The sequence below is a fragment of the Rhinopithecus roxellana genome, chromosome 12 (assembly GCF_007565055.1).
Source record: "Rhinopithecus roxellana isolate Shanxi Qingling chromosome 12, ASM756505v1, whole genome shotgun sequence".
Taxonomy (NCBI): domain Eukaryota; kingdom Metazoa; phylum Chordata; class Mammalia; order Primates; family Cercopithecidae; genus Rhinopithecus; species Rhinopithecus roxellana.
The window spans coordinates 25751461-25770297 of NC_044560.1; the positions used below are offsets into that span (position 1 = coordinate 25751461).

General features: G+C 51.3%; 1 protein-coding gene across 1 annotated transcript in view; it reads right to left on the bottom strand.

The window, feature by feature from the left end:
* PADI2 (peptidyl arginine deiminase 2) overlaps positions 1-18837 on the bottom strand; it is a 53762-nt gene that overhangs the window by 11075 nt on the left and 23850 nt on the right. Inside the window, exons 5-11 of the mRNA XM_030912951.1 lie at positions 16600-16717; positions 15461-15586; positions 9563-9741; positions 7332-7435; positions 6462-6573; positions 5277-5384; positions 2026-2177 (exon numbers count right to left, since the gene is read on the bottom strand). Coding sequence (XP_030768811.1) covers positions 2026-2177; positions 5277-5384; positions 6462-6573; positions 7332-7435; positions 9563-9741; positions 15461-15586; positions 16600-16717 — 899 coding nt within the window. The remainder of the gene's footprint in view (positions 1-2025; positions 2178-5276; positions 5385-6461; positions 6574-7331; positions 7436-9562; positions 9742-15460; positions 15587-16599; positions 16718-18837) is intronic.

Consider the following 18837-nt stretch of genomic DNA (forward strand, 5'->3'; position numbering starts at 1 on the left):
ATTTACTTGCTTCCATGTTTATTTTCTGTACTGCCCTTACCCAGTTGTAAACTCCCTGAGAGCTGGGACTTCGCCTGTTTGGTCACTGCTGTATCCCCAGAGCCTAGCATAGTGCCTGGCACAGAGTAGGTTCTCAGTAAATATTTGTCTTTAAGGGGCCCTCCCTGAGCTCCTCAAGGGGATTGGGGGCCCCTCCCTGGGCTGCCCTGACTCCCTGTCATTCTTTCTGTCATTTTACGTCCCTCTATTTCATCAGGGTCTATGTGCATGCCTGAGACCTCTGCCATCTCCTTGAAGGCAGGGGCTGGGCCTCCTGTTTGGGATCCTGTGCCTGACACAGGGCCTGGCACTTGGCTGGTGCTCAGGAAATGGTTGCTGAGTGAATGAGTGGCCACTGAGTGGGGGGAGAAGGAGGCAAGAGTGGGCAAACAATCGCTGCCTGTGCCAGTGGCCTCCCACAGAAGGTTGAGCATCCCATGTGACTCGGAGGAACCTGGTGCCCAAATCCTGGCTGATCCCATCTGTGCAGGCTCCTGGCAGCCCTTTTGTGGCATGAGAACCTAAGGTATTCACTCTCTTCCCAGCGACTGCCCTGACAAGGAAGAATCTTTTCACTGGCTGGTGGATCAACTGGGCAGGGAGTGAGGAGAATCATGGACAGGCCTGGGAGCCAGGGAGTCACATTTCTGGGGCAGGACTACATCTGCTCATACCTCTTTTAAGTATGGTATTCCTGAGGATTCATTGGTATGCTCCCACTCATACCTGTCAGTTTTCCTTTTCTGGACTCCTCCCTCCCTTCCCCAGCTGATTTATTTAATATTTAATTTAATTTTGTTTTCTGAGATGCAGTTCACTCTTGTTGCCCAGGATGGAGTGCAATGGCATGAGCTTGGCTCACTGCAACCTCTGCTTTCTGGGTTCAAGCGATTCTCCTGCCTCAGCCTCCTGGTAGCTGGGATTACAGGCATGCGCCACCACACCCAGCTAATTTTGTATTTTTAGTAGAGACGAGGTTTCTCCACGTTGGTCAGGCTGGTCTCAAACTCCGGACCTCAGGTGATCCGCCTACCTCAGCCTCCCAAAGTACTGGGATTACAGGCGTGAGCCACCGCACCTGGCCTAATGTTTTTTGAGACAAAATCTCTCTCTGTCACCCAGGCTGGAGTACAGGGGCATGATCTCAGCTCACTGCAACCTCTACCTCCCAGGTTCAAACAATTCTCATGCCTCAGCCTCCCAAGAAGCTGGGATTACCACTATGCCTGCTAATACTTGTATTTTTAGTAGAGACGAAGTTTTGCCATGTTGTCCAGGCTGGTCTCGAACTGCTGGCCTTAAGCAATCTGCCTGCTTCTTCTTCCCAAAGTGCTGGGATTACAGGCATGAGCTACTGTGCCCAGCCTATCTATCTATCTATCTATCTATCTATCTATCTATCTATCTACCTACCTACCTACCTATCTACGTATTTTTGAGATGAGGTCTCTTTCTGTTGCCCAGGCTGGAGTGCAGTGGCCTGATCTCAATTCACTGTAACCTCCACCTCCCAGGCTCAAGTGATCCTCCCAGCTCAGCCTCCTGAGCAGCTGGGACTACAGGTGCATGCCACCATGGCTGGCTAATTTTTGTATTTTTTGTAGAGACAGGGTTTGCCATGTTACCCAAGCTGGTCTCAAACCCCTGGACTTGAATGATCTGCTCAACTCGGCCTCCCAAAGTGTTGGGATTACAGGTGAGAGCTACCGTGCCTGGCCAACCAGCTGATTTATAATCTCATCACACGCCTTTCCATGTGGGGAAGAGAGTTGTTTATTTAGTTATATATTAGATCCTAAATCACACAAAGATGTAAAGGTTAGCTTAATTTTCTTTCCAAGAGTGTCAGTCTCTTAACAGGAAGTTGTGGGAGGGAATAATTCTCCCAGCCACTTGCTCCATGTGTGAGCAACCCAGGCCACCCTAAAAGAGAAACAGTGACCTCCCCACTCCCACAGCCCCCAGCCCCAGCCTGGCTTCTCTTACAGAGGAAAGCTGCTCCCGATGAGGATGCGGCCAAGAGGGTATGTCTTGCCGTTCACGGTCACTGGGGGACTGACCTCCAGGTTTCCAAACGAGTCAAGGCTGGTGACAGGCTCAAAGAGGGGCTCCCGGGTCACGTAGCCAAAATCTGGGCCCTAGGCAGAGGGCACACACCTGCATTAGTCTTCTGCAGCCAGGGTCCTCAGCCCCCAAGCCAGCTACCCTCTTTTACCACCTTCAGTCTGGGTCTGTGGGCACTTAGTTTCTAGGCCGGTTGTCCATGGTCTTCCTATGATTAACAAAGAGCAGGGGCCTGGGCATGGGGAGGCTGAGTGTGTGAGCATGATGGTGTAAGTGTGACAGTGCAGGTGAGAGTGTGTATGAGAGTGAGTGGGAGTGTGAATGTGAGTGTGTGGGCATCTGCATTCCTGTGTGTGCCTCTGTTTCCCAAGCACAGATACATATTGGTGATTTCAGGATTAGTCCCCATTTTATGTTATGCGCTTTCAGTTTCCCCATCTGTTTTGTTGTTGTTGTTGTTGTTGTTTGCTTGTTTTTGAGATGGAGTCTTGCTCTGTCGCCCAGGCTGGAGTGAGGTAGTGCAATCTCAGCTCACTGCAACCTCTGCCTCCAGGTTCAAGTGATTCTCCTGCCTCAGCCTCCCCAGTGGCTACGATTACAGGCAAGCACCACCCCTGCCTCATTTTTGTATTTTTAGTAGGGATGGGGTTTCACTGGGTTGCCTAGGCTGGTCTCGAACTCCTGACCTCAAGTGATCCACCCACTTTGGCCTCCCAAAGTGCTGCGATTACAGGGGTGAGCCACTGCGTCTGGCTCATTTCCCCATCTATAAAGAGGTACCAGATTAGGTAACCTGAGGAAGGGGAGCAGCTTGTATTATTACTGCGCAGTAAGAGAATTTTGCATCCTTACCCATCGTCATGTGACTTCTGGCATCTTCCTACAAAAGGAATAGACTTCCCTGCCCAGTGTCAGACTTGGTCACATGACTTGCTTTGGCCAATGAAATGTGAGCAGAAGGGATGCATGCCAGTGAACAGCAGAAGCCATAGGAACCCCCACGTGTGTCTGCCAACTCTTTGACTTCTCCCTGTGCTAGGAGAATGGCATTTCCCAGACTGGGGCTGCTCTGGCACCTTGAGTGCTAGAGTGAGGAAGGCATGAAGAAGCAGAGTGGCAGACCAGCAGCAGCAATCAACATGGAATGCCAGCAAGACACAGGCCTTTGCTGTTGTCAGTCATGGAGATTTCGGGTTGGTTTGTTACTTGGTGAAGCTGACCAATACGTGCAAAAGTGGTAGCTATGAATATACATGCCATCTCAACCCAGTCTCAACCTGCCAGACTTGCCACTGAGCCCAGAGGAAGCCTCAGAACCCTTCTTCACACAGAGCTCCAAAAAACTGGAGTTAGCACACAAGACACAACCCCATTGGCCTCTGAAATTTAAGATTCCTCTCATGACTTTTGGGGTACAAATATAGGAATTTTGTTTGGGAGCTTGCACTGGGCTTGGGATGAAGCTTGCTTGACAAAATCCAGTGGAGTAGGAGGATGTGGCTTATCCTGGCTCAGCTGAGAGGCTCCAGGGACAGCTGAGTCCATGGGGTGGATGGTAGCAGCTTAGCGCTTTCTCACCTTGGGGCCCCAGCTGGCAACATGGGAGCTTGCCGAGGCTGGGGTGCTGGGGCTCTGCAGCACCATACAGGTGGGCAGGTATGCAGCACAAAGCTGGGCCTGGTCTGGGCCTCAAGGAACAATGCAGCCGGGGACCTTGGAACCAGGCCAGCCTGGAATACTGAAGGCAGGTGGTGACCTGGAAAGGCCTCATTTCTCATGCCTGTGGCAACCATTGCTGGTGGTTAGTTTGACTCTACTCCTCACAGTATTAGGGAAAGTGGACAACAGGCTCACTGAGGACAGGGACCGGGGAATGATAACCATAACAACGGCGAATAATGGTCATTATATTAGCGATGGCACTGATGTCTTATATAACGCTTTCAATCTTCACAACATTCTGTGAGACTGATATCATTTCTATCCCCATTTTACAGATGAGGAAACTGAGGCTTGTGGAAGGTAATTGCTTGCCCAAGATCACATGGCTGCAAAGAGGTGCAATTAGGACTCAAGACCAGGTCCGCCTGACATTCCAAAGTTCTGTGCCGACACCATTGGCTCTAGCATCTCCTTGTGAACAGGGCACTGGGTTAGGAATGTGGGGCAGAACAGGTGTGAACCTGGCACAGGGTCAGCTCTGGGCAGCCCTGGCATCTGACAGGAACGCTGTCCTGCATGTGACCTTGGGAAAAGTCCCCGACCTACTCCAGTCTCTTGTTTCATGCCCTGTTCAAACCTCCCCCAGCGTGTTCAGGGCAGAAGAGTGCAGACAAAAGAAAGATTGATTTCAGTTCTGCCCTCACACACTAGGTAGTTGAGGGCCTAAAAGGGGAGTGAGAATGGCTTCCAGAATGGGAGGAGTCAGATGGCTTAAAAACAAACACACAAAAAACAAGGCCGAGTACAGTGGCTCACGCCTCTAATCCCAGCACTTTGGGAGGCCAAGTTGGGCAGATCACCTGAGGTCAGGAGTTCGAAGCCAGCCTGGCCAGTACGGTGAAACCCCATCTCTAGTACAAATACAAAAATTAGCCAGACGTGATGCTGAATGCCTGTAATCCCAGCTACTTGGGAGGCTGAGGCAGGAGAATCGCTTGAACCCGGTAGATGGAAGTTGCAGTGAGCCACTGCATTTCAGCCTGGGTGACAGAGCAAGACTCCGTCTCGGAAAACAAAAACAAAAACACACCCACACATGCACCGAAAACCATAGCCTCAAGGTGCTGATGAACTTGGAAGTCGGAACCATGATTTTTGACAATTGCATAACTGTGTTTTTTTCTTCTTTGAAACTTACTTAACTCACTTTGCTGCAATTTGGAGGGGAAGGGCAGCAGCAGGGACCAGGGCCTCTGGAACTAGGTCTTACTCTATTTCCCTTAGTTCCCATTTCCCACTAGAAAACGCTCCATGTTTTGGAAAAACATCAGTTATCAGAGCAGGAAAGGACCTCAGAGGCGGCTATCCCAAGTGATCCGTTTTGCAGAGGAGAAACAGAGGCTCTGGGCAGCAGATGAATGTGTCAGGGTGGCCCAGGGTCTCCTGACCACTCTGTCTTATGAGAGTCTCCGGGATCATCCTCCATCCCCAAGTGGCCTTAAGCATCTTACCAGGAGCTCCTTCACAGGAAAGTCCTTTAGGTTTCCATCTCGGGGGGAGTCCAGCACCACGGGGAAGCCTTTGTGGGGGGCCTCGATGTAGCCAAACTCAATTTCATCCTGCAGGGACACCAAGGAGAGCTGTTAGATGAGCCCAAGGGACAATTTGTGCACATAGGCAGAAAACTCGAGAAACACAAGAGCACCAAGGAAAAAGAATGTCTATCTTGTTCCCCATCCCCTGGTCCCCCATCCTCCTCCCCTCACACTGATGATGGCAGCATAGGTATCCACAGGCAGTCTCTGCACATCACAAGCAGGTTTCTTACCGATATCAGCTCCATTTTTTTTTTTTTTTTGAGACAGGGTCTCACTCTGTTGCCCAGGCTGGAGTGCAGTGTCATGATTATGGCCCACTGCAGCCTCAAACTCCTGGGCTCAAGCGGTCCTCCTGCCTCAGCCTCTGAGTAGCTAGGACTACAGGTGTGCACTACCATGCCAGGCTAATTTTAAATTTTTTTGTGGAGACAGGGTCTTGCTATGTTGCCCAAGCATGTCTTGAATTCCTGGTCTCAGGCAATTCTCCCACCTCAGCCTCCCAAAGTGCTGGGAATGCAGGCATTATCCACCGTGCATGACCTAGACCTCACTTTAAAAAACACAATAACCAGGTGTGGTGGTGCATGCCTGTAGTCCCAGCTACTTGGGAGGCTGAGGTGGGAGGATTGATTGAGCCCGGAAGGTGGAAGTTAAAGTGAGCTGAGATCGTGCCACTGCACTCCAGCCTGGGTGACAGAGCGAGACCTCGTCTCAAACAAAACAAAACACAAAAATAGCAAACAGCATCCTGAATATGTTTTCCTTTGAGTAACAACTTAACTTGAAGCACATCCTGTATCCATATTGAGAGACTGGCTTCATCCTTTTTAGCGGTTGTACAGAACTTCCGGGAAGGCTGTTACTCAGTCCTCCACGGACAGACATTTAGGTTGCTTTGCAATCTTTTGCTACTACAAGAAGCAGCACTGCAGTGCACTGCCTTCTATGTTCATGTCTTTGTGCACGTGTGCAGATTTGAGCTGACAGAAGAATCTCCATCTGCAGAGCTGCTGGGTGCCGGGCAGTTTACATGAAGCCGACTCTTCTTTGCCTGACCCTGGGGTCATGTCCTTCCCAGCCTGGACCTGGGCTCCTCACCTGGATCCAGCGATCGCCTCGGTTTATGTACTGGAAGCAGACCTTCAGGTCACAGTTGGTTTTCTCCACCAGGTTCTTCACCTCTTTCAGGAACAGGTAATTATCCTTCATGCTGAGAAAGTGGGGGAAGGAGAGGCCAAGAGAAAGGGTGAGGAGGGGCCAGAGTCATCTCCCTGAGATGGTGACAGCAGCTGGTATCTCTGGGCTATGCTGGGCAGATCAGTCTACACCTGTGCTCACGGCCACCTTTATAAAGGCTGCTGGAATCAAAGGCCAAGTAAACCCACCCATTCATGTGGCATTTGTCAAGGTCATGAACAAATAAAATGAGGAGGGGAACTCTTACCCCCACCTGTCCCAATGCCTTACACCTCTGACTCCACAGATTTTCAAATAAGAGCTATGCCTGGCATGAAGATGGGATGGATATAAGGACCCAAGGGGTCCCTTTTGGGTTGCCAGACATCTAATCATAGGCACTTTCTCCCTTGGTTCTCATCTTGCTGTTGTGGATCTAGCTCATAATAGGTGGTCAATAAAAGTCTGTTTAATGAATGAGTCAGACAAGCTGCATTTCCACTGCATAGGAGGTTGCTAAGTGCGTGGTAGGGGGTTAAGCAAGAGAACAGAATGGCGGCTATTATTTTTAGAGTATACCCTGCATGCTGGATCTTGGATAAATGCTTTGCCTGCTTCGCCTCATTTAATCCTCACCGTGACTCTATGATGTGGGCATTTCAGAGAGGCTGAGAAAGTTGCTCAAGGTAACACACTGGTAAGTGATGGGGCCAGGAACTTGACTCATGTCCATCTGACTCGGCTCTTGGCCACTCTGTCATGCTGCCTCTCCGGGCTGGGGCCACCCCTTACCAGCATACAAACACCGACACAGGAGGCAGGATGTTGGGGGTCATGATCCACGGAGCAATCCGGAATATCACGGTGTCCGTGAAGATGGGTGTCAGGGGAATGTCCTGGGTGTGAGAGACAAGGCGTGGGGGGTCAAAAGTCTTGTCAGGGTGCTTTCTTTGCCTGCCTTTCAAAGTGGGTGAAACTGATGACAGTGAATACATTTCCTGAGTACTTGCTGTGCACTAAGCCTGTGCTAAGTACTTTCACATGTGCCAATTCTTTTCTGCATTCCGACCACCGCAGGAGGTAGATACTGCTATGATCCTCACTTTTCAGATGGGGAAACTGAGTCATGGGGCCGTTAACTGCCCAAGGTCACATGGTTGGTAAGTGGTAGAGCCAGGCTTTACATCCAGGCAGTCAGCTGCTGAGTTCACATTCTTTTTTTTTTTTTTTTGAGACGGAGTCTCGCTCTGTCGCCCAGGCTGGAGTGCAGTGGCCGGATCTCAGCTCACTGCAAGCTCCGCCTCCCGGGTCCATGCCATTCTCCTGCCTCAGCCTCCCAAGTAACTGGGACTACAGGCGCCACCATCTCGCCCGGCTAATTTTTTGTATTTTTTAAGTGGAGACGGGGTTTCACTGTGTTAGCCAGGATGGTCTCGACCTCCTGACCTTGTGATCCGCCCGCCTCGGCCTCCCAAAGTGCTGGGATTACAGGCTTGAGCCGCCGCGCCCGGCGAGTTCACATTCTTAACCACTGTCCTATCTTGTTCTATCAAACTTCTCTTCCTGAAATCGCCCCACGCAACGGTTGAACCAGCCCCTCGCCTTCCTCTGTTTTTGCCCTGGGCACCTTGCCCTTTTTTGTGTGTGGGCATTTTGGCATTGTTTTGGGTCAGTTTTGCTATGTACAGACTGTTTTGTTTTAAGGAATGGTCAAGCAGCTTGCCTGGAACCCGAGGGAAAGTGAGGTCTGATTCCAGGGTTCCTTTGTGGGGCTGGCTTTCAAAAGCTATAGGAAATGGACCCCATCCTTGGTGGGGAGGTGAGGGGGTGGTGGGACTGTTGCACGGCTTGCCTTGCTTGCTGTGGTCTGCCTTTTGAGTCTCTGTGGGTGGTTGAGAGATCCTGGGGTTCCGGCTGCCCTGGGCATGGGTGCCATCAGAAGCCCCATCCCTGTCCTCTATCCTGTTAGCTTTGCCTTTTGCACTTCCCAGGGAGCTTGAGGGTGCTTTGTAAGTAGAACTTTACAAGTTTGGATGCTCACAACCACTCCAGGCAGCAGATGCTTTTTGGACTTTCTGTCTTACAGATGGAGAAAGTACGGCGTATTACCCTTAACTAAAGAAATTCACAGGATGCTTAATTCACTTGCCTAGTGTCTTGTGGTGGTTAAACCAGGAGTTGAACCTGGGCAGTCTGCTGCCAGGGCTCATTCTCATACATCTCAGCTAGATCCAGCCTCACCCTTGTATAGCACCCATTGTATCCTTTCCGAAAGTGGCCTGGGGATAAAAATGAGGGGCTCTTGTGTCTGTAAGAGCAGTCAGGTCCCTTCCTTTTTTTCTGAGTGAAACAGGGTGGGCCTGAGAGACTAGGGTCTGGGGATGAAAGGTCTTTATGATGAGAGGTTCTTGTGCACACAGCATGCCCTCAGTGAGGCGGGCTTCCCTAGAGGGACAGGACCGCTTCTTCTCATCCAGCTTCTCCCGAAAGCAAGAGCAAAGCTAGCTGAGATGCTTGGCCCCAAGGTAGGGCACAACCTGAAACTGGGATTTGGGGTTCAGCCTGCAGTCAGAGATGGTATAACCCACAGTTGGGGGAGGGATCAGAGTAGGACAGGAAGTACAGAGTAGGACCGCACAGTAGGTGGTCAGCAAACCCCACCTGGGTGGCTGCTTAGAGCCTTGTGCTAATCAGCAGGACTCTGGGCCTTAGACCTAGGCAGGGAGCAGGGAAGGCCAGGGCACAGGTGTGGAATGTGTCAGAAAACATTGCCCACAGGGAATCCGTGGGGAGCAGGAGCAGCAAGGAGACTGGCTCAGTGGACCCAGGAGCATGGCTCAGAGGACCCTGGTAGCCACATGCTGGCTTTGCAGGGGTCATCGAGGTCTCCTAGCCTGGACCCACCCCCTTGGCGCTTTGAGCGGGGTGGAGCATAATGTGGGCTCCTAGGAATGGCCAACTGGTAAAAGCCCCACCCTGGCCCCCAGAGGTATCCCCCTGTGGTGGAAGCCTGGAGCCCTCACCTGGGCCATGTACTCCAGCAGGCTGACATGGATGGAGACCAGGCCTGAGAAGCCCTCGTCGGGGAAACAGAGGCCTTCTACGAAGAAGAGCAGCTCCGCGGAGCCGCCCGTGTACTTGACCACATGATAGAGCTTCCGCCGGCCCAGGATGTGGATATAGCGTTGGCCGAAGAACGGGTCTGGAGGGAAAAGGACCAACGTCAGACTCTCACCCACATCAGAAAGAGGTCAGTGGGGTGGTATCACTGATGGGGACAAAAGGGCAAAGTAGTTTGTTCTCTAAACAGAGAGAAAAGCACAAGCAGAAAATGCCACCAGAATGGCCATGGCTAGGAGTCATTGTCATTTTCTTAGCACTGCTGTGTGCTGGCTGTGTGGCGCTTCGCCAGACAGTCACCCTCTCTGGCTTTTGGCTTCCCCGTCTATAAAATGAACAAGCTCTCTCGTGAATGGCTGATAGGAAATTGCCAGCTGAGCAGTTAGTGGTGTCAGGGGAGGATGAAATTGTTTCCATTTCACAGATGAGGAAACCGATCTCAGAAAGGAGGAGTGGCTTGTCCAAAGTCAGAGAGCCAGTAAATAGCTGAGCTGGGACTCAGATTCAAGTCCAATTCTGAATCCCAAGCTCTCATCTCCTTTGTATAAACAAAACATAAACGTGCCCATTAGTACCAAAAATTCCCTCCATATCATGGAAGCCATGTTGGTGTAAAGGCCAGTGCATGGGCTGTCCATTTTTGTGGCTGGGCGGAAAGGCAGGTTCCTCCAGTGCTCCTGCCCTCCTGAAAGCTCCCAGTTTGACTTGTGCTGTCCCCTTTGCCTGAAACAATCGTGTCCCTTCTTCCTTCAGGCCTTGGTTTGTGTCACTTGCAACAATCCGGCCCAGATCCCCCAGAGACAAAGCCAGGGGCCCTGCTTGGAGCTCCCACAGCTCCCTGCCGTCTCCATCACAGCATTTATTTATTTATTTATTTATTTATAGACAGAGTCTCGCTCTGTAGCGTAGGCTGGAGTGCAGTGGCACGATCTTGGCTCACTGCAACCTCTGCCTCCTGGGTTCAAGCGATTCTGCTGCCTCAGCCTTCTAAGTAGCTGGGATTACAGGCGCACACCACCATATCTGGCTAATTTTTGTATTTTTAGCAGAGACAGGGTTTTGTCACCATCTTGGTCAGGCTGGTTTTGAACTCCTTGCCTTAAGTGATTTGCCTGCCTCACACTCCCAAAGTGCTGCTATTACAGGTATGAGCCACCACACCTGGCCTCATCACAGCCTTTTTAAATGTGGGTGACCTGTGCAAGGGTAGAGACAGGCCCAGTGGGGCCCAGGGCCTGCCTGGCACATGGTCATGTTTAACAAATGTCTACTGAACGAACCAATGACTCCCACAACACTCCCTGTGGGAGAGACCAAGGGGGAATTTTCAGGCAGATTGAGAGCACATGAATCAGGCAAGGACCTTCGGGGAGAGAGAGGTGGTCCAGATGCAGCCTCTCTAAGAGCAGTGCTCAGCTGATGATAAGATGCAGCAGATGTGGGAAGCGTCATAACAGCAGCTATGGGTGAGATCCAATCTGGTTACTTGGGGTAGGGTGGGGAGGGCAGAGGAGGCGAGATGGGAAGCATTTGAGCAGAGGAAGGCAGCCTTTGTGAAGCCCTTTGCGGGGCGGCAGAAATGGGTGTGGTGGGGAGAGGAGATACTTGCATTGGTAAAGGCATGGAGATAGGACCCTATGCAGTTCCAGAAGGAATTTCTTTATGCCCTGGAGAGCTGGAAGGGCAGAATCAGCCTCAGCTTAGTGCTTTCAACGACAATGATAATCGTTAATGACCAGATGCTCAAGGGTTAGAACACGTAACCAGAATAGCCTGGCACAAACCAGGTGCTTGATTAAAACATGTGAAATAAGTGAATAAACCATGAAGCCAGGGCTTGGGAGGGTTCCTCTTGTGGGACAATGTGCCGAATTAGACCCGGGTTATAAAGCTCACTAAGGGTGCTTCCCTTAGTGGTTATGACTTCCAATGTCAGAGGGACCTGGTTTAAATACTGCTCTGGCTTTACAAGCTATAAAGCCTCAGGGAGCCGGGCGCAGTGGCTCACGCCTATAATCCCAGCACTTTGGGAGGCCGAGGCAGGCGAATCATGAGGTCAGTTCGAGACCAGACTGGCCAACATAGTGAAACCCCATCTCTACTAAAAATACAAAAATTAGCTGGACATGGTGGCGCATGCCTGTAATCCCAGCTACTTGGGAGGCTGAGGCAGGAAAATCTCTTGAACTCAGGAGGCAGAGGTTGTGGTGAACTGATGTCACACCACTGCATTTCAGCCTGGGCAACAGAGTGAGACTCCATCTCAAAAAAACAAAAACAAAAACAAAAACCTCAGAGAATTCACTTAACCTCCCTGAGCCTCAGTTTACTCATCTGTTAAGTGGGAGATAATGATACCCACGCCACAGGGTCAATGCAAATGACACAGCCTCAGTAACTTCAGTAACCTCAGTAACCATGGGTAACCATTGATAACACTGCTTGGACCTGTATTACAAGGACATGAAGGAGTTTTCATTGAATAGTTTCCGAACAGAAGGCAGGGAAACCATGTCCCACCTCATCCTTCCTTGGGAGGGAGGAGTCCAAGAAATGAGGTGGAAAAATTCAGATACTGAAAGTCCCAAAGAATAGAAAGTGAGATCCTGTTCACCCAGAAACAATAGTGTGCACCCTACGGCCCTATCACTCAGTGGATTCAGATAGATTAGCATCACGCAAACATTTTCTTCCAAGCACTTGGGCCCTCCCACGCCCACAGGCCCCAGGCTGCACTTGAACTGATGCTCAGGGGAGAGTTAGGCCTAGAAGCCAACTTGTCCTGGCAGAAGCCACACAGCCAAAGCTTTCCCAGGGCTCAGAGCACCTGGGGGTCTCCCCCAAATTCTGGGGTAGGAACAGGGATCTGGCCGGGGCGGTGGTGGGGCAGGTGGAGGACACGTTCTAGTCCGTCTGCCGGCAGCTTTCTCCCTCCCGATGTGGCCCGTGGCCTGTGATTACAATGCACCTCTATTCTGGGCTGTTTTCTGACAGTTGGGGCCAGCTCCGGGTGGACTGATTCCTTGGTGGGAACAATTCAGCCATTGTCCCCAGGAGCCTCCTTTCCCCCGTCCTCCATCCCTGGCTCGGCACAGACCCCACACTGAGCGTGGCCAGCTCTCTCTGCAGGAACCAACAATGCCGCTCTGTTGAGTGGTCCTTGTGCCTTGGGCTGGGCCCATTGACCTACTGTGACCTCTCTGCCCCAGGAATTGGCCAGCACGTGGTATGATTTGCCTTCACCTTTCCAGCTACTTTGGAATGATTCCACTTCCCAGTGAGACTCCTTGATAGTGTGACCAGCTGATTTGGTTTCCCTAGGACTGAGGGGTTTCCTGGCATGAGGGGCCCTCAGTGCTAAAACAAGGAAAGTCCTGGGCAAACTGGATTACCATATCCTTGTATAAAGAGGTAAGGCCCCAGTGCTTGGTGTTCTGGGCAGAATTTGAGGCGGAGGCAGTCACCAGGTCTTCCTGGGAAAACTGAAGCCTTCTGTCCACTCCAATCATTATAACCAACAGTCATCATCATAATTTCAACGAAAGCCTTAATTGCCATTTATGGAGAGCTTTCCAAAGGCCAGCTACCGCACTCAGTGCCTGACACACCTTCCTCATTGGATCCCCACCACCATCTGGGACACCCGGCATACCAGGAGAGTCGGGATAGTTGGGACTCTTGCTATTCCCATGCCACATCAGAGATGAGCACCCCAAGGCTGGGGCTGGTGAGGAGACTTGCCTGGATCCAGAATTGTAGCTCCCTGACTCCAGCACTCCCTGTAGGGGTCCTTCAGTCTCCAACCCAGCCCCCTGCCCTTGGGGAGAGCTGGTCTGACCCTACCAGGACACCTGACATTCGCTCATCTATAGGGGTACCTGGAATTTGACATAACTCCAAAGTGTTTACCTGGAAGAAAAGGAGACTGTGCTACTGGTCAATTATCTGTCGTCCTTTGCTTGTGTGTGTGTGTGTGTGTGTGTGTGTGTGTGTCTGTCTGTCTGTCTGTCTGTCTAAGAGTTTTCACCCAGAGTCAGCATTATTGGGAAACTGTCTCTTCTGGGTCCCCACTGTCTCAGTCATGGCTGCTCCCCATAGCATGGGCAGCCCAGATAAGAGGCTCCGAGGGACATTCTCCAAGCCCTTGCAGCAGTAGTGCCTCTTTTCTCTAGTCTGCTCAGGACCCGTCTCAAAAGGCAAGTGATGGGGAGGGACGAGATTATGGAAACAGACCAGAGTCCACTCCCTTTAGCAAAGAGAAGAAACTTCTAGGTAATGTCCAGACATCATGATTTGCCACAGGTCTCATGTCACGACACCAAGGTCAAGAGGCCAAGGTTGAGGTCCTGCTTGCATCCCTCCTGCTCCTGCTGGTGACGCCATCCTCCATGACAACCTTAGCCTGGATGGTGTAAACATCAACATCTCCGGCCCCCTGGGGCAGCAGAGCCAGCCTGACTCTGGGCACATTCCAACCTGCGTGAGGTCACTGCTTGGAGCCCAGGGTGGATCAGAAGGAGGACTGGCATTGGGTGACTGCTGGCCACTGCCATCCTGGCTAAATACCTCCCAGATGGGAGGGTCCGGGATCCCTACTCACCTCCTGGCAAGTGCCCTGGATCTAGTGGGCCTGTCTAGAGGTGGGTCCAGGGCCGGGCCAGAGATCCTAGCCCCACTAGGCAGCTGGGCATGCAGAAGCACCCCCCCGCCCGCCACCCCACAACCCGCCTTGTACCATGGCAAGTTGCAATGCCGACTATTTTGCTGAGGGAGCTTTTAAAATACATACATCATTATTATGACAGTCCCTTGCATAAAACCCTCTAATGGCATTCCATTGCACTCAGAATAAAATCCAAACCCAGTCTGCATGCTCTGGCCCCTGGCCCAGCTCACTGACCTTGACTCCCAACCCTGCTCTGGGCTTCCATCTGCTCTTCCCACACTCCAAACTGGTCTCCTCCTCCAGGCTTTGCAGATGCTGTTCCCTCTGCTTAGAACACTCTTCCCTCAGCTCACAAGTGGCTGGTTCCTTCTTATCGTTCGTTTGAGTCTCAGCTCAGATGTCACCTCCTCAGAGAGGCCTTTCCAGAGGCACCCATCTAGTAGTGCCTCTGCCCTGCCATTCTCCTCATTTATTCTATTTCATTTCCTCCAATTGTAGTACTGATTATGTCTCTCTTGCTAGACTGGCAGCTCCTCGAGGGCAGGGTGTGATTGTCGTGTTTACTGCAGAGATCTCAAAGCTGAGAACAGCGCCTGGCACCGAAGAGCTCAACACATATTCACAGAAAGGGTGAGGCAGAGCCGGCAGCTACAAGGACTAGCTCCAGGGCAGGAGCCCATGCCCTACACAGTGGGGGCCCAGGACACCTGTTGCTATCAAGAGGAGCAAGGGGTCAACTCTTCGAGGGTGCCCACTGCATCTTTAGGGGGTCTTTGAAAGTCAGAGATGGCAGAAAATACCTAGAGGTGGTGCCTGCCCTGCCTCAGGTATCCTGAAGGTGACATGACTCCAGAAAAGAAGTGCCCAAATGCCCTTCCTCCCCTGATTCGTCGGGAAGAAGGGCCTCTGGGTTCTACATAGACCCATGTCACTCCAGACTCCTTTGAGAGGAGGAGCGATGTGTCCCCATGGAGTCTTTCAACTGCATGGGACAGCAGCATTGCCAGGTTACAATCACCCAGAGACCAATCTAGGTCTTCTCCAGGCACCGGCACCTGCACCTGTGAAGGCCACAAATGCTAAGGGGAGGAGGAGAGGTGGCTAGAAAGGGCTGGGCTGGGCTGGGGTCACTCACTCTCCACGTAGAACACGCCCACTTTGTCTGAGTCTGACATGGAAATGTACAGAACCATCTCGTATCCGGCGGGGAGGCGGTCGGGGCCTTTGGTCCGCAGGATCATCTGGGACATGTCCTTGAGATCTGAGGGACAGGAGGTGAGAATGAAGAGATCTGCTGCTGGAGCCTTAGCTTCCCATTGCCTTTTACTTTGATAATCAGGAAAAAATCCCCATGGATGTGTATTAATGGAAACTATAGAAAAGCATAAAGAGGCTGTGTGCTGTGGCTCACACCTGCAATGCCAGTGCTTTGGGAGGATGAGGTGGGTAGATCGCTTAAGGCCAGGAGACAAACACCAGACTGGGCAACATAGCAAGATCCCATCTTTACAAAAATAAAAACAATTTAGCCATGCATGGTGGTGTGTGCCTGTAATCCTGGTTACTCAGGAGGCTGAGGCAGGAGGATGGCTTGAACCCAGGAGGTTGAGGCTATAGTGAGCTATGATCATGCCACTGTACTCCAGCCTAGGCAACAGAACAAGGCCTTGTCTCAAAAAAAAAAAAAAAAAAAAGAAAGAAAAGAAAAAGAAAAGAAAAAAGAAAAGCAAAGCATAAAAACCAGTTGTCATTTCCAACACTGGAGATGATTAACCTTTTGGGGAATTTCCTTCTGGTCTATTTTCTTCTTATTCTTTTTTCCCAAGACAGAGTCTTGCTCCATTGCCCAGGCTGGAGTGCAGTGGTGTGATCTTGGTTCACTGCAATCTCTGCTTCCTGGGTTCAAGCGATTCTTCTGCCTCTGCCTCCTGAGTAGCTGGAATTACAGGTGCATGCCACCATGCCTGGCCAATTTTTGTATTTTTAGTAGAGATGGGGCTTCACCATATTGGTCAGGCTGGTCTTGAACTCCTGACCTCATGATCCACCTGCCTTGGCTTCCCAAAATGCTGGGATTACATGTGTGAGCCACCAAGCCCAGCCCTCATGTATTTCCTATGGTTTCGCCTTTGGCTTTAAGCAAGAGTTGTATTTGTGTCCACCATCCCCAGAGGCCTGAGTCCATACCTGCCTCACCCTCAGCCCAGCCCAGGACTGGGCATGAATCTTTTCACTCCTCCCATCCTGCCCCCCAAGTGCAGGGCCTGCTGGCACCTTCCTTGCTGTAGACCTTCTCGTCACGGCAGTCCTCCTTGGGCAACCAGGGTGTTTCTCGGTCACAGTTCACCAGCAGGATGGCCCCCTGGCCCTCGGGGCCCCAGGTCCAGGATGCCTACAGTGGCAGGAAGAAAGGTCAGTGCTCTCTTCTCTATGCTTGTATAGACCCCATGGGACACCAGAGAGACAGCCCCAGGATGAGGGTAAAGAGTAGCTGCCACCCACTGGGGCAGCTGTGACTTGGCAAACGTGAATCTCAAGACTGATGTCCACAGAGGATGAACGTGGGCATCAAAGGCAAGTTCAGTAGAGGCACAGAGACAGGAAGGCTGACCGAGGCATTTATGGGCCTCCTGTCTGATGCGGCTGGTGTCTGGCATGGGTGGAGGCAGGGAGGTGGAGGCTGGCCAGAGAAATAAGCAGACGGACATTCTACCACAGGTCCCGAGGTCCCTAGGGGAGCTCAGGAGGAGACGCCTGGATGGATGACACCCAGCTGTTTCCAGACGCCCTACTAGTGCTCCAAATAGGACCTGCACGGTGCTCCACTTTCTACGCTGCAGCCAGAGCGCTACTAGAACAAACTCGGGTCAGATCGTGTTGCTTCCCTGCTTGAAGCCAGGTCAGGGGCTCCTGGTTGAATTAGGATGAAGCCCTGATTCCTTGCTGTGGCCTGGAAGGCCTGGTGAAACTTGCCTTCCTCTCTATCTCATCTCTTCCACCTTGCCCCTCGCTCACTCTGCCCCACCCATCCTGGCGCCTTTCTGCTCCCAAAAGACTCAAGCTCCCAGGCCTTTGCCCATGCCAGTCCCTCTGCTGCCATCCTGCCCCTTTCCACCTGGCCCACTCTACCCCTCCTTTATTACATCATAAGTGTCTCTTCTTCCTGGAGGCCTTTCTAATTCTCTAGGACAGAGCAGCTTCCCCAGATCCACACCTGGCACAGTACACATCCTTTTTGGGAGGACTTAGGACAATTGTGATGAGACAGCCATCCACAACACTCAATTTTTAATGTGGACCATGGGCTCCTTAAGGCTAGGGCTGTGTTTCTCTTGTTCTTTCTGCATCCCCTGGGCCTGACCCACTCCTGGAACGTAAAAGATGCTCAGCAAATATTTACAGGATGAGTGAAGAAAATGTGAAAACTTCACTGGCCCAGATTTAGAAATTCTGGCCAATGACGAGTTGATGGGTGCAGCACACCAACATGGCACAAGTATACATATGTAACAAACCTGCACGTTATGCACATGTACCCTAGAACTTAAAGTATAATAAAAAAAAAAAAAAAAAAAAAAAAGAAATTCTGGCCAAGTTCCGGCTCATGGGATTGTGTGACTTTGCCAAGACTGCACAGCCCCTTGGGGGACGTTGGAAGCTGTTCACCTGGGGCTGCTAGGCCTCAGAGGCCTCTGTGGAGTTCACTTTCATACGGCTTGGCCACAGACTCAGAGAATGAGTGTGCAGGGCTGGCCCTGGTCTCAGGCAAGCCTTGCTCGCGATCCTAGAAGAAGGGACTCTCCCACAGGGTTGAGAACCCTCCCCTGACCTGCAGAGAGTCAGGGGAGCAGGCTTCCAGGACCCAGGCTTCTCATCAGGCTGTGTTTATTTCACTTCATAAGTACCCCTCTATGTATACTTTACCCTAGGCTTCAGAGTGTTATTATAAAAGTCACATATGTCCACAGCAAAAATTTAGATGATACAGAAGGGCAGAAAACGGAAAGCAGTTAGAAGCAACAGCCTGAATGTACACAGAGCAAGACTGATGGAGCCTAAAAACTGTGTTGAGGGAAAAGTACAAAAGAGAATGAGATAGAGAACACCATGCTGTCTGCACAAATTAAAAATACATGCACACCAACCACATCACATGCCTCCTGAGAGTCACCAGAACAGACAGAGACACATTAAACCCAGCAAAATGGTCCTCTGTGGGGCAGCAGAATGGGAGTGGGGAATGCAAGATGAAAGAAAATAAGTAAATGAATGAGGGAACAAATGAATGAATGGTGAATGAATGAATAAATAGAAAGAGGAGAGGAGCTGTGCATGCACCAGCAGAGATGATACCGCACCTGGAACTGAGAATGATGAATGCGACCCTCTGTCCTGAGGGTCTGTCTCCCCCACCTCCCCGGTCTTAAAAGAAGAGGCAAAATAATAAGAGCAAATGCCTTCACAGCGCTTCCTCTGCAGCAGGCACATTTGTCCTTTCCAACAGTTCCATGA